The following is a 12,716-nucleotide window of genomic DNA, read 5'->3' as shown; positions in this document are numbered from 1 at the left end:
CAGGAGTGTTGCCCCCGCTCCACATGCAGCAGATGACCAGGGATTGGGATCCACTATTTTCCAGAGGGTGAATCTTGATGTTTCTGAGCTTTATTGGGGTAATTGTTGGTGCTTTGTTTTTTTTGTGGGGGCTGAATCTTTATATTTTGGAGGGGGCTTTTGCTGAATCTTGATGTTTGGGAAGTTTTTGATCTGTGTCTTGATGTTTGGAGGACTTTGTGCTGAATCTTGGTGTTTTGGAGGTTCTTAGAGACACAAGATGCCCAATGACTTAATGAGATGAACTTGGGCAAGGAGGAGCTCCCAGTCCAAGGCACTCTCATCTTGTTTTTTACCCATACCAGGATTTTTCATTCCTAGGGCGTGGCTGGATGGAGGAGGAGGAAAAGCCCTGGAGATTCCGCACGAGGAGGGGCTGCAAACCCAGCCCAGGGAGCTGTGGGGAGGAAAGAGCCCCCCTGAGCCAGAAAGGTGGCCGGAGATCCAGCCAGAGCTCAGAGCTGGTGGAGAAGCCCCATGGCAGGGAGAAGCCACACAAGTGCTTGGAATGTGGGAAGGGTTTTAGTCGGAGCTTGGACCTGATCGAGCACCAGGTGATCCACACCGGGGAACAACCCTACGAGTGTGAGGAGTGTGGGAAGCGTTTCAGCTGGAGCTCCAGCCTGAGGCAGCACCAGGTGATTCACAGTGGGGAGAGGCGCTTTGAGTGTGAGGAGTGTGGGAAGAGCTTCAGGCACAACTCTGTCCTGATCCAACACCAGAGGATCCACACTGGGGAAAAGCCCTTTGAGTGTGGGGAGTGTGGGAAGAGCTTCAGGCAGAGGGGCCACCTAATGCAACACCAGATGATCCACACTGGAGACCGGCCTTACGAATGTGGGGAATGTGGGATGAGCTTCAGCCAGAAGGGCCACCTGATGCAACACCAGAGGATCCACACAGGAGGAAAGCCCTATGAGTGTGTGGAATGTGGGAAGAGCTTCAGCCAGAGCTCTGGCCTGAGGAAACATGAGAGGATCCACACTGGGGAAAAGCCCTATGAGTGTGGGGAGTGTGGGAAGAGCTTCAGCATGAAGTGCCAGCTGACAGAACACCAGAAGATCCACACTGGGGAAAAGCCCTACAAGTGTGGGGAATGTGGGAGGAGCTTCAGAGAAAGCTGGGCCCTGATTCGGCACCAGGTGATCCACACGGGGGAACGGCCCTACACCTGCTTGGAATGTGGGAAGAGCTATGGGTGGCACACTGACCTGAGAAAACACCAGCAGAGCGTTCACTCTGGGGAGAAGCCCTACAAGTGTTCTGAGTGTGGGAAGAGGTTTCAGACCAGCTCCAGTCTCCTGGTACATCAGCGGACTCACACAGAGGAGAGGCCCTTCCGCTGCCCCGACTGCGGGAAGGGATTCCAGCAAAACTCCAAACTCACCATCCACCGGCGTATCCACACTGGGGAGAGGCCCTACAAGTGTGGGGAGTGTGGGAAGAGCTTCTCACAGAGCTCAATCTTGACCAAACACCAACGGAGGCACCACTAAGGGAAGCCCTGTGAATACCCCGACTTCAGGAAGAGCTTCATGCACGGGAGAATCTGTGTTGGCTGATTCCCAGTGACCCTCACTGGGCAGAGACCTGGTGATCCATGGTCCTGCTGATCTGTGTTGGGAAGACACCTAGCTGGGGGGCTCCACATCTTCCTGGCTCCCCGTGGTCACGTGGATGTATACAGGGGCAGGGACATCCATTGGGACGCAGACCAACAATGGGAATTCCTTGAGGAGAGCGGATTTGTTGACTTTCAAACCCCTAAAATCTTTTGCATTCAATCCTATCTTCTGGTGGCATCAAGGAATACTGAATGGTCTTGGAGGTCTTTTCCAATTTCAGGGATGCCACGATTTTGATTTCCTGTTGCCCAAAGGTGTCTTTGGCAGCCAAATGGTGAAAAAGTGGGGAAAAAACCAAGATTTTTGAGACAGTGGGGTGGGAACTTCACCAAAAAATGTTCTTCCCTCCCACCAAGCCACATAGGTTCTCTGCCGGCATGGATGCGGAATTCCTTTTCTTTTGGCCTTGATTTTATTTTAATTTCTCTTCATCCCTTTAAAATATCTGATATTGGAGTAAAAACAAAGACATTAAATTAAGATATGCATGTGGTTATGGTAGGACACAGTCATGGAGAGCAGCATGGGGACATACGGTCATGGATGGGAATGGGGACATGGGGGGATGCAGTAATCCCTTGGTCTCTGGGCTTTATATGAGTCCAAATCTGGCTAGCTCTGGACTCTAGCCCACACGGACTTGCAGAGACGGAGATAAAAGACAAGAAGCGCTCTTCTCCACGTGGGAACGAGTATCCTGTTTATTGGCTTGGGACAGAACACTTCTGGTGACGGTGACTGTTGAGAGTTTTTTGCAGATTGAGGAGTTTTTGTTAGACAATGGCCATATTTAGCCGATGCACAATCCAGCCTGCTTGTAATAAGGGACAATAGTCACGTTCACAAACAATGAATAATGGACATATTCAGAAATGGGGTCGGTATATCCTTGAAAGCGATACAAGAAGAAGAATCTTCAGGACTCAGCAAGTTTATCAGCAAGTTTGGGAAAGTCAGAAAAAATTGAGCCATGGGTGGGCCAGACGAGCACAGCAAGATGCGTAAAAAAATAGGTGATCCAATCAGCATTCTAATTTAGATGTGTGAACAGCTAGGATTAACCAATCATGTATTAGCTAGAGACGCATGGACAGTAGAGATTTATTATAAATATAGTCTTTTTAGGGATAATAAATTTGGCTCACTGGATCATACTGGTCATGGTGTGTTGTCCCTGAACCTCCACACCCCGCATTTCTGGTGGAGAACGCGGGCAGGCCCAATGTCACAGCACTAAAGGGACTCGAGGTCGGCAATTTGGCTGCTGTGCAGAGGATGGGAGCCAGCCCTCGAGGAGCGGAGCAGCCGGTGTAAAGTATCCTCACTGCCCAGGGAGAGGGAAAGGTTACTGGAGCTCCAATCGTAGATGACTTGAATGTCACCCTGATCAAGGTGAGCGGCTGGGGAGGAGATGGGGTCTGAACATGAAAGGGAAGGTGTTCAGAAACTCCTCCAACATATCCTCTCTAAGAGAGAACAAAAGTATGATGCTTCCAATTTGAAGGGACTATTGCAATGGGCTTGAGACCATAATCTCGTAGCAGGAGCACAGGTTGCTTTTGAGATTTCAACATGAGAAGCTGTGGGGTGGATGTTGTGGGACTGTATTGCATCTGGCAGGAGTGAGGCAAAAGAGGCGTCTAAATATTCTACTTTGTAGAAAATTATCATAGAGGTGTTGCAAGCCTCAAAGGCAGAGAGGAAAGCTGCTGCTGCGGCTTTTGCAGCTCTTGCCTCTGCGTCAGAACAGCCTCAGGCATTTCCAGCAACTTCAGTCCAGCAACTGTTTTCTACCACCTTAGATATTCCCTCACGCAGCCCACAGCCCCTCAGCTCAGAATGGAGCATTGCCCCGACTGCTCCTCCAGCTCAGAGCGAGAAAGAGGAAGCCGCTGCCTCTTCGGGGAGCTGGGCTATCAGACAAAGGTCAGTTGTACTCAGAGTGAAAAAACCTCTTCAGGGGGATCAGCCTGCAGAACAAAGGACAGTTGTACTCGGAGTGAAGAAACTGTTGGTAACAGTAACTTAGAAACTAAACATGCTGTATGTGAAAAGGATAAGGAAGGAGATGTTATTATGAATAATACTTCTATTGGAGAGGATTTAAAGTCTTTAGTGGACAATTTGCAAAAATTGGTAATTCAACAAAATGATTCAGTTTTCCCCAAAAGAGACTATTCTTTTGAGAAAATGGACTTGCCAATGATAGACAGACAACCAGGAAAGTGGTTACCACCCTCCCAGTTTGTCTCTGAGCCAGCATTTGAGCCGGTTAAACAAATTCCTCCCTCTCACACTGTAAAAAATGTGGAATTAGAGTTGGAATGTGACTCTGAAATAGAAGCAGCTCAGAAACAAAATGGAAGGGAGTTATTACAGAAGCTGTGGTAGAAGGGACTTTTCTCTCAAATGATGTAGAGGCTTTTCCTGTAGTGACTAATGCTGCAGGTAGAGTTTAGGAGCCCTTTGATTGGAAGATTTTAGAAAGGTTAAGAGCTGCAATTTCACAATTTGGTTTAAAATCCCAACTTGCACAGTCACTTCTGCAGTATATTTGTACATCTAACACATTAATTCCGGCATTAATGTGTATACCCTAATAAGACTTATAATGCCACCCTGTCAGCAGGTGATGTTCCCTAAAAGCTGGGAGGAAAAGTGTGCTCAGGAAGCAGCAAGACCTGGAGTGCAGGTTGATCCTCTGTGTGGTTTAACAGCACAACAGTTCCTTGGCAAAGGGCCCTGGGCTGCTGCCACTGCCCAGGCTAGGAGCATTGATCAAGTCTTACGGATGAGCCAACAACTAGCACATAATGCCATCCTTGCACTTCCAGATGGGTTATGTATTAAGTCTTTGAAACAGATTTGCCAAGGAGGGAATGAGGGCTTTGATATATTTGTAAACAGATTGCATGAAGCTATCTATGATCATCCTGATTTGGACACAGACACAAAAGTAAAATTGTTTAATGTGTTTGTTTTTGACAATGCTAATGATAAAACTCGGCAGATTTTGGGAACATTAAGGAAGGGAGCTGATGTTACAGAAAAGCTGGAACTTATGGCTAGAACTACAGGGACACAAAAAGCAGCCCATGTAGCTGCTGCAGTACAGGATGTGGTAAAACCACTGCTTTCTAAACTGCAAAAGAGAGCCGAAGGAAAGAACATTAAGTGCTTTTAATGTGATAAAATCGGACATGTTATGAGTCAGTGTCACTCTGCAACTATGAAAAAAAAATTGTTCTATCTGCAAAAAAGATAACCACAATACTAAAGAATGTTGGTTCCAGGGAAACGGGTCTCGGAACATCTTCTCTCCGGGCATCACAAAACAAGTACGGAGAGCTGCCTGGATAGCTCAGCCTCCCATGGAGGAGGAGGGCTTTGCTCACTCACATCATCAACTCTGGAAGCGCCAGAGTGGACGTGGAAACCGCAGTAGACGTGACCATCACGGACTCTGCTGATAGACACCAATGTAAAAGGACCCTTGGGGATGGGCTGAGTGCTTGTCTGTTAGGGAGACCATCTGCCTTTAAAAAGGGATTGGATGTAATTCCTGGGGCTATTGATGCAGACTATCAAGGGGTTGTTAAAATTATAATTAGAACATTTTTCCCTCCTGTATCTATTCCAAAAGGTTCACGAATTGCTCAGCTTGTTCCTTTTAAGTCTTGTGTCCCCTGTACAGACTACAAGGAACGGGGAACAGGAAGCTTTGGTTCCACAGGTAAACCAGAAGTATATTGGGCCATGGACATCACAAGAGGTAAACCAGACAAACAGGTAACCCTGACACATCCTAATGGTGATTCTATTACTGAGAAACTCATAATTGACACTGGAGCAGATGTAACCATCATTTCAAACAATATAGAGCCAAAAAATTGGGCATTGGTTGATCCTGCTTTAGGCATTGCAGGTATTGGAGGGACTCAGGCAACTCAGATGAGTGGGGAAGTAATTCCTTTTACTTTCCCACATGGAGTGAATGTATCTACAAGGCCTTATGCCATGCAAACTCCTGGTACTTTACTAGGTTTCCTTGGTAGGGACCTGTTAAGCCAGTTAAAAGCTACCATTGTTAGACAGCCTTTTTGGGATCACATTGCCACAAAGGTTGCTACATAGCATGCCCATCGTCTGATTGAGGATGATCCAGTTCAGTTGATGATCATCAATCAGAGCAAAGAGGGTGACAATTATGCCAAGCATCCTTTTGCCTTGATTTGTTAAATGAGTTAAAACTCGGGCTAATCCTTTCGTTATTTTGGAATGGTTATTTTACCTGTAAAACAATCTAGAACTATTACCATTCGACTGGAACATTTTGCTCATTTGATTATGAAGGGCAGAGAGAGAATATTGGAAATCTGGGGACATGAACCATATGCAATTGTGGTACCATTGGCTAACTGGTTTCTTGAGTGGGGAATTAGGCATTCTGTTTCTTTACAGATAGCTTTGGCTGGATAGGATGGTAAAGTTCACAATACTTATCCATGGCACCGGGTGTTATCTTTAGTGGAGCATCAGCATGTGGAGGACAGACCCTGGAGATCTGACTGTCCCGTGTCTGGACAGACAGCATTTACAGATGCAGGGAAAAGGTCAAAAGGGCTGCCTGCACTTGGCAGCAAGACAAAGTGTGGAAAAAGCATGCCATTTTTGGAGAGGTAAAAGATAGGTTGCACATTAGAATTGAAAGCTGTGATTTGGGCTTTTGAAAATTGGAATAATGAGGCCATTAACATTGTTTCTGATTCACTTTATGTATTTGGCTGTGTCCAACGCCTAGAAAGAGCAGTACGTCAGGAGGTGAGTAATGAGCATTTGTATTCCCTTTTAAGCTGATTGCTTAAAAACCTAAATCAAAGAGGGCAGGAATACTTTATTACTCATGTTCCCAGTCATCAAGCTCTCCCTGGTCTGTCTGAAGGTAATGCTCGAGCTGATCAGTTGGTAGCCACTGTCCGGCCAATGCCAAACTGATAAATTTCAGCAAGCTAAAACTTCCCATGCATTTCTTCATCAATCTGCAAAAATGTCAGTTAAACAATTTGGTATTCCCCTTACTGATGCTTCTGGTATTGTGCGATCCTGTCCTGATTGTCAACGAGATGGCATTAGTTTAGGCACTGGTGTTAACCCTAGGGGTACTAAACCTTTGCAATTATGGCAAACGGATGTAACTCATGTAGCAGAATTTGGTCATAAAAAGTTTGTACGATTGCACTGATACCTATTCTTGTGTTATATGGGTTACTCCCTTAATAGGTGAGACAGCACGTAATGTTGAGAAACATTTGTACAATTGCTTTGCCATATTAAGTATCCCCTTAGCAATTAAGACTGATAATGGTCCTGCTTACTGTTCCTTAAGATTCAAACGTTTCTGTAATTTATGGGGTATTCGACATGACACTGGTATACCTCACAATCCTACTGGTCAGGCAGTTATTGAGCGTGCCCATCAGACGTTCAAGGAAAGTTCTGTTTTATTTTTTTTTACTTAAGCGAGTATATCTTTCTCATCTTTCTGTTTATGAAGAAAGGTCTCCTTGTAGCAATTGTTTTGGGCGCCCCTGGACACTCTTATCTGGCTCTTTACCTAACTTATTCTTTTTCACTCACACACACTCTGCAAGAGAGATACCCTATCTCCCATTCAATCACAGTCCATTCACACATCAGGCCTGTTCATTTACACTTCTCTGGTTCTTGGTGCCTTGCCCTCCCGGACTAGGTTAGGTACCTTTTTTTGACACCCCAGAACCTTACGTACTGACACCCCTAAGTTTCCCCACTGACCTAGGTTCAGCACCCCGGAGTTTCCCTTTTCCTTTTATTAAACAGAAGAAGGAAACGTTAGCAAACCTCTTAGACTCACACAAAGTGGATCCCTGTTGTCAAAGCATCGCTGGTTCATGTAGGGCCCTACCGTGACTCCTTCCACCTCCCCCGAGGCTTGGCTCTCCCTCTTCCCTAGAGATAGCCTCACAGTCAGGGGTTCGGACCTCCGCACCTTGCCCAAGCTGGACTTCCCACCTTGGCACCCTGAAGGATTGGCCACAGGACTACTGCTTGCATCCACGGTGCTAAAATGTCCTATGATACTGCAACCCCCCTCACGTGGGGTTGCCTCTCTGGGCTTCAGTATTGCTGAGTCTCTGGGAAGGACTCTAAAACTGATTGCCTCTGGTGTCAGTTCACCAATGAGGCTGTCTGAGTGTCACTCAAAACTCTTCTCGGCAGCTCCCTACACACACAGGGAGCTGAAGCTGATTTGTGTGTGATTCACTGTCTTTCACCAAGCCTCTCCCCACGCTTGGAGGGCAATGGCTTGTCAGGCTTTAACCGGACCTGCTGCCGGGTGCTGGAACAAGGGGGGTTGGGGGGGCGCCTCACTCACCTCACTTCCCTGCCTCACTTCCCTCTTTTGCTTACCTCCATTCCCAGCCAGTTGGTCTCCTCATGGAGAACTCAGAACTGTGGTAGTAGAAGGTCCACAGTCATTTTGGGGCTCCGAGCTGCTTGGGCTGATGGCCCCATCTCAAACACACACACACACACGCCCTCTCACTTAGCCCCCGTTCCCCCAACCCCTCGGGCCCGGCTTGTCCTTTGGTTTGGCGAGGCCATATCTTGGATGAGTCCCCAAGCCAATAAAAATGAGAGCACACACATGGTACTAAAAGTGATTTCAGTATTTATTATAAGAAAAAGAAAGGCCCAAAGCAAGCTGGCCTGCAGGCCGAGCAGGAGTGTTCACGTAGAGGATGCTGCAGCACTGGCACTGGGGCTTCTTCAGCAGCAATTTAACGACATCCCTGATAGAGCAACACAAGTTCAGTGGGTCAGAAGCCTCTTTTTATCCTGTTTTTTGTCCCTTTGGAGATGTTGCATTGTGATTTCAGGGTTTACCTCAGAAACCCGGTCCCTGCCCTGAAGATTCCCTCCCAGGTGCATCGATCACCTCTTCTTTCCCCTCCCTGACCCCTGGCGAGCACTGTCTGTCAGTCCTGGAATTCCAGCAGGGCTAGGATGATTGGCAGATTCAAAGGATGCCGTCTACCCCTGGGGGGGCATTGGGCCATCCAGGTGTCCTTTGTCCTTTAAGACCTCCTCCTATGTACCTGGTTGGTGAGCTCCCTATGCCTTCCCTCCTCCTCCTCCTCCCCAGGGCTAAAAGGAACAGCTACCACGCAGTTCAGGGAGTTCTGCTGGAGCTGTTGCTGGATTCAGAGGCCTGTGGGCCGGAATAAAGCTCTGGATTGAAATTCTTCATGAGAACTGACTCCTTTCCTTTACCATCACCTTAAAGCTTCTCCAGCAGAGGTAAACCTGGGGAGTGGCCCCTCCATGGGAGGAAGCTCCATCCTGCCACCACCAGAGGCCCGGCATGCCTGGACTTGCCTCCACATGCTCAGCTGCAACATCCAGCTAGCCAAAAGTGTCTCTGGGGTGAAACACCACAGTTGCCACTATTTGGTTCAGCACCAAGGCCCAGACAAGCTCAGGCACATTCTGTCCTGCTATATTGGTAATTATTCCAAAAGGATTGGTTTCCTTTTGGATCCTTTATTTGCATGAAGGTTTAAGGCCCTTGATTGGCCCATTATAGCTCTGTCCAGGCTGGGTGGCTTTTCTTGGTGGGTGGTGCTTTACTGAGGTGTGTTATGGTACATTGAGTACCATATTTTTTATAACTACTCTTCTAAATATAAGAGTAGTAATAAGAAATATAACTTTTACAATATAACAACCCAAATGAACAGTACATGCTTAACCATCTATCAACTATTTACAACAGTTTCTAACCTATTTTTAACAATTCCCCCCTCTAACTATTGGATTGGGCTTCCAGCTTGCATCAACATTTTGAAGTTCAACTTCTACTTTTCTCAGTTTCCTGTACTGTTCTAGCCCATCTCTGGCATTCTGATCACTCTGTTCTTTCATTAACATTACTTTTTCACTGCTTTTCCCTTCCCCGTTCCCTTGCACCATGATGCTGCTGTGGACAATGCTGGTCACTATCCAGACTAGACATGGAATTACACATGATAGTAATATTACACTTGCCAGTGCACACACCACAAAGAAAACCAATTTCTTCCATCATTTACCATTCCAAGTGAACAAGTTCTCCACCAGTTGGAGTGTCCCAACAAGGGGGTCCATTTTTGTGATCCAACATAGGCTAGTTTTATAATATTTTGAGTAATGTTTTTAATTACATGACTATGGTCATTGGTCTCTTGGCAGCATTCTGAAGTATAAAATTTCCCACAGATCCCTCCTTCCTCTGCGAGCAGGTAGTCCACTGCCAGTAGGATCTGGTAAATTACTGACGGTGTTTGTTGTTGCTGCTGGTTTAAGAGATCGATGATCAGAGTTGTTTGATTGGATATGATTTCAAGCACTGCTTGTAGACGGATGATTGGATTGAGTGTGTATTCTGAGGTTCTGTACCCCCAGGGTCCATCTTGGGCCCAGGGAGCTGGCCCATCAGGATCTAAAATCCTTTCTGGGGTCCAAATGTCATTGTTCCAATTTTGGGTTCCACCAATTAAACTCCTTTTCTTTCAGCCCATGATCATCATACACTGCGACTCCCAAGTTTGATTTCGCATCCTTAGGCAGTAAGCAAAAGAATGGTTTTATTGCTCCAATTGTGCAACCCCCGCTCCACCCTCCCGGTAACTTCACATTGGCTGTGTTACCACAGATCCAAAATAAATTTTTAGGTGCATCCCTGTCATGGTTTGATGCTGGTGCAATGCTAGTGCTTTTAAGAAAATATATTCTCTCTGGTGTCTACTGTGAGATGTGATTAGAAATAGAGCAAAGCAGGCTCTAGCTTAGGAATAAAGAAAAAAAAATTAACCTACAACTATATGAAAAGAACAACACACAGAACTCAGAATGAAAATTTTCTAAAACATTCTTCTTCCCCCCACTAAATTTCTAACACATTAAAATAAGACAAAACTTTGGATTCTTAATTCTGTTACTACTCTTCAGTTAACCAACTCCCAGTCTATCATCATTTTTCAGATAATCAATTTTCAGTTTATGAAGAAGAGAGGAGTCCCTCTTGTGCCACAGGCTTCCCCAAGAAACACAGTTGAAACCTCTTGTGTTTCCATGTCACACGTGGCACCGCCCGGAGATCATTTCCCATGGTGACATCTTCCTTCCATGCCCAGTGCTCTCACCACTGCACACGGACCAGAGCTGCTTCTGGGGTTCCCCTTTTAAGGATGCTTTGTCCCGTTCCAAAAAGAGCAAGTCTCTCACTTCTGGGACACCTGTCCCTCCCAAATTCACCCCCTGGGGCTGAGGGGTCTCAAGAACAGAGATCTTCTGCTTCACTGAAGGTCAAAGGCACCATCACCCTCCTCACCTGTCGTCTCTGTTCCCTCACTTCTTCACATCACATCACTGCACTCTCTTGGCTCCAAGCCATTGCGTCCCCCTAAATGCACTCTCTGTGTCACAGAAAAAAATAAATTAAAAATAGTTCTTTCTATAGCTATACAAGAAAAGTCCAGCTAAAAGGCTGCTCCGTCATCTCCGCCCACCTAGGATTCTTCTCAACTCTTCAGACATCTTTCACTTGCACAAAATTTCATCACACTCGCCTATTTCTTTTTATTTCATCTCTACCTTCCTTCTCACTCAGCTTCAGAATTATCTGCATTTGTAAAGTTTCTATCATCTAAGAGAAGAGTTCAAATCTCAAGCTCTGCCTGTCCAGAACTCTCACACTGCCCTGCCCAGCACCTTCTCGCTGCACCCTCGCTGCACCACCCGCCTCTTCTCCTTCTCAGCAAGCCCTGCTGCCAGCACATGATATCCAATTTCAAAGGAGCACAAACACAGACACAAGCACAAGCTCTCTGTCTCTCTCCCGGGGGAGGGGAAGAGCTGTCCGCTGCTTCTCAGCGTTCTTCTTCCCTTCTATCTTGCCAAAGCCTTCACTTCCCTTCTCTGTCCCAAGCTCTATTTTCTCTATTTTCTCTATTGACCAATATGAATGGGGGGTTTCTGGGATCCACCTGGTGTGTGTGTCGTTTGCTGCCAGATATCTTTTACATGGAGTTTCTCCTACTTCTATAAGGATACATTTTCTATTTTCTCGATCAACACTCTTCCCCTATTATTGTTGATTTTAGCTTCCCTTCCCTTCTTTTGGGTACTGCCATGTTTTTTCCTGGTGTAATCCATTTTCAAATGTCCAGGGGACCTAAACTGATACTGTCCCATGGCCAAATTTCACTTAAATGAGTCCCCCCACACCCCCAACAATCTGTCAAATTATTTTGTAATCTTTTCCATCTTATCAATAAAAAGATTTTTTCCATGTATTTGTCCCTCTCTAGCCCTTTGTCTTTTCAGTTGCACTTCCTTCTCTTTGAATGTATCCTCTAAGTTGGTTTCACTTTCTTGTTCAAAACACACCCATCTTTCTTTCATAGGGCTCTCCTGACATCTTCTGGCTTGGGTTTGCAATATTTTACGCCATCTGAGAGAAATGCATATTTTATGATTGGCTTTTTGCAAGTATTAAAATCAATATTATATGTGTTATGTTAGGAAGTTATGCTGTATTAATTTTTTAAAGTAGTGTGTAAATAGAGTTCTAGATTATAACATAATATTTAAATAGAAACTTTGTCTGTGGGATATTTTTAAAAGAAAGGAATGAAGTCCTCATTCTGAGATAGCAGTCATAGGACATCTAAATCTTTCAGAGAAAGAGAATTTATTGTTCTCTTATCAGAAGAAATGAATCTTTTCCTGCCTTACTCAGCCCTGAAAATGCCATCAGGATTAAGAGGAAGAAGTTGACAGTGACCAGACAGAATCCTGTCTTTGAATAGAATTTATGCATCATGCATGAGATGCATGAATATACAACAGGCTATTGCTTTTAAGGGTTAGTCCTCTGTTAACCTGTGTCCTTGTTTGGGCTTATTTTGCCCAGAAAAAGGTACCCAGACTGTCCGTAACTCTTTGTTCTTATTGTCTCGTATTGTCCTA

The 12,716-nt window shown here is 45.6% G+C and overlaps 1 protein-coding gene across 14 annotated transcripts in view; it reads left to right on the top strand.

The window, feature by feature from the left end:
* Positions 1 to 12,716, top strand: part of LOC102061417 (uncharacterized) — a 236,416-nt gene that overhangs the window by 214,227 nt on the left and 9,473 nt on the right. For 9 of the 14 annotated variants that reach the window (XM_074529932.1, XM_074529936.1, XM_074529942.1 and 6 more), the window contains one exon: positions 361 to 2,813. The exons of 1 other annotated variant lie outside the window; for it this stretch is intronic. In XM_074529932.1, coding sequence (XP_074386033.1) covers positions 361 to 1,535 — 1,175 coding nt within the window. In that variant the 3' untranslated portion in view covers positions 1,536 to 2,813. Of the gene's footprint in view, positions 1 to 344; positions 2,814 to 12,716 lie in introns of those variants that run through there. 4 more of the 14 variants (XM_074529937.1, XM_074529930.1, XM_074529931.1 and 1 more) reach the window with 1 other exon arrangement.

This window comes from Zonotrichia albicollis, chromosome 31 (genome assembly GCF_047830755.1).
Source record: "Zonotrichia albicollis isolate bZonAlb1 chromosome 31, bZonAlb1.hap1, whole genome shotgun sequence".
NCBI lineage: Eukaryota > Metazoa > Chordata > Aves > Passeriformes > Passerellidae > Zonotrichia > Zonotrichia albicollis.
This window is presented reverse-complemented; position numbering and strand designations above follow the sequence as displayed.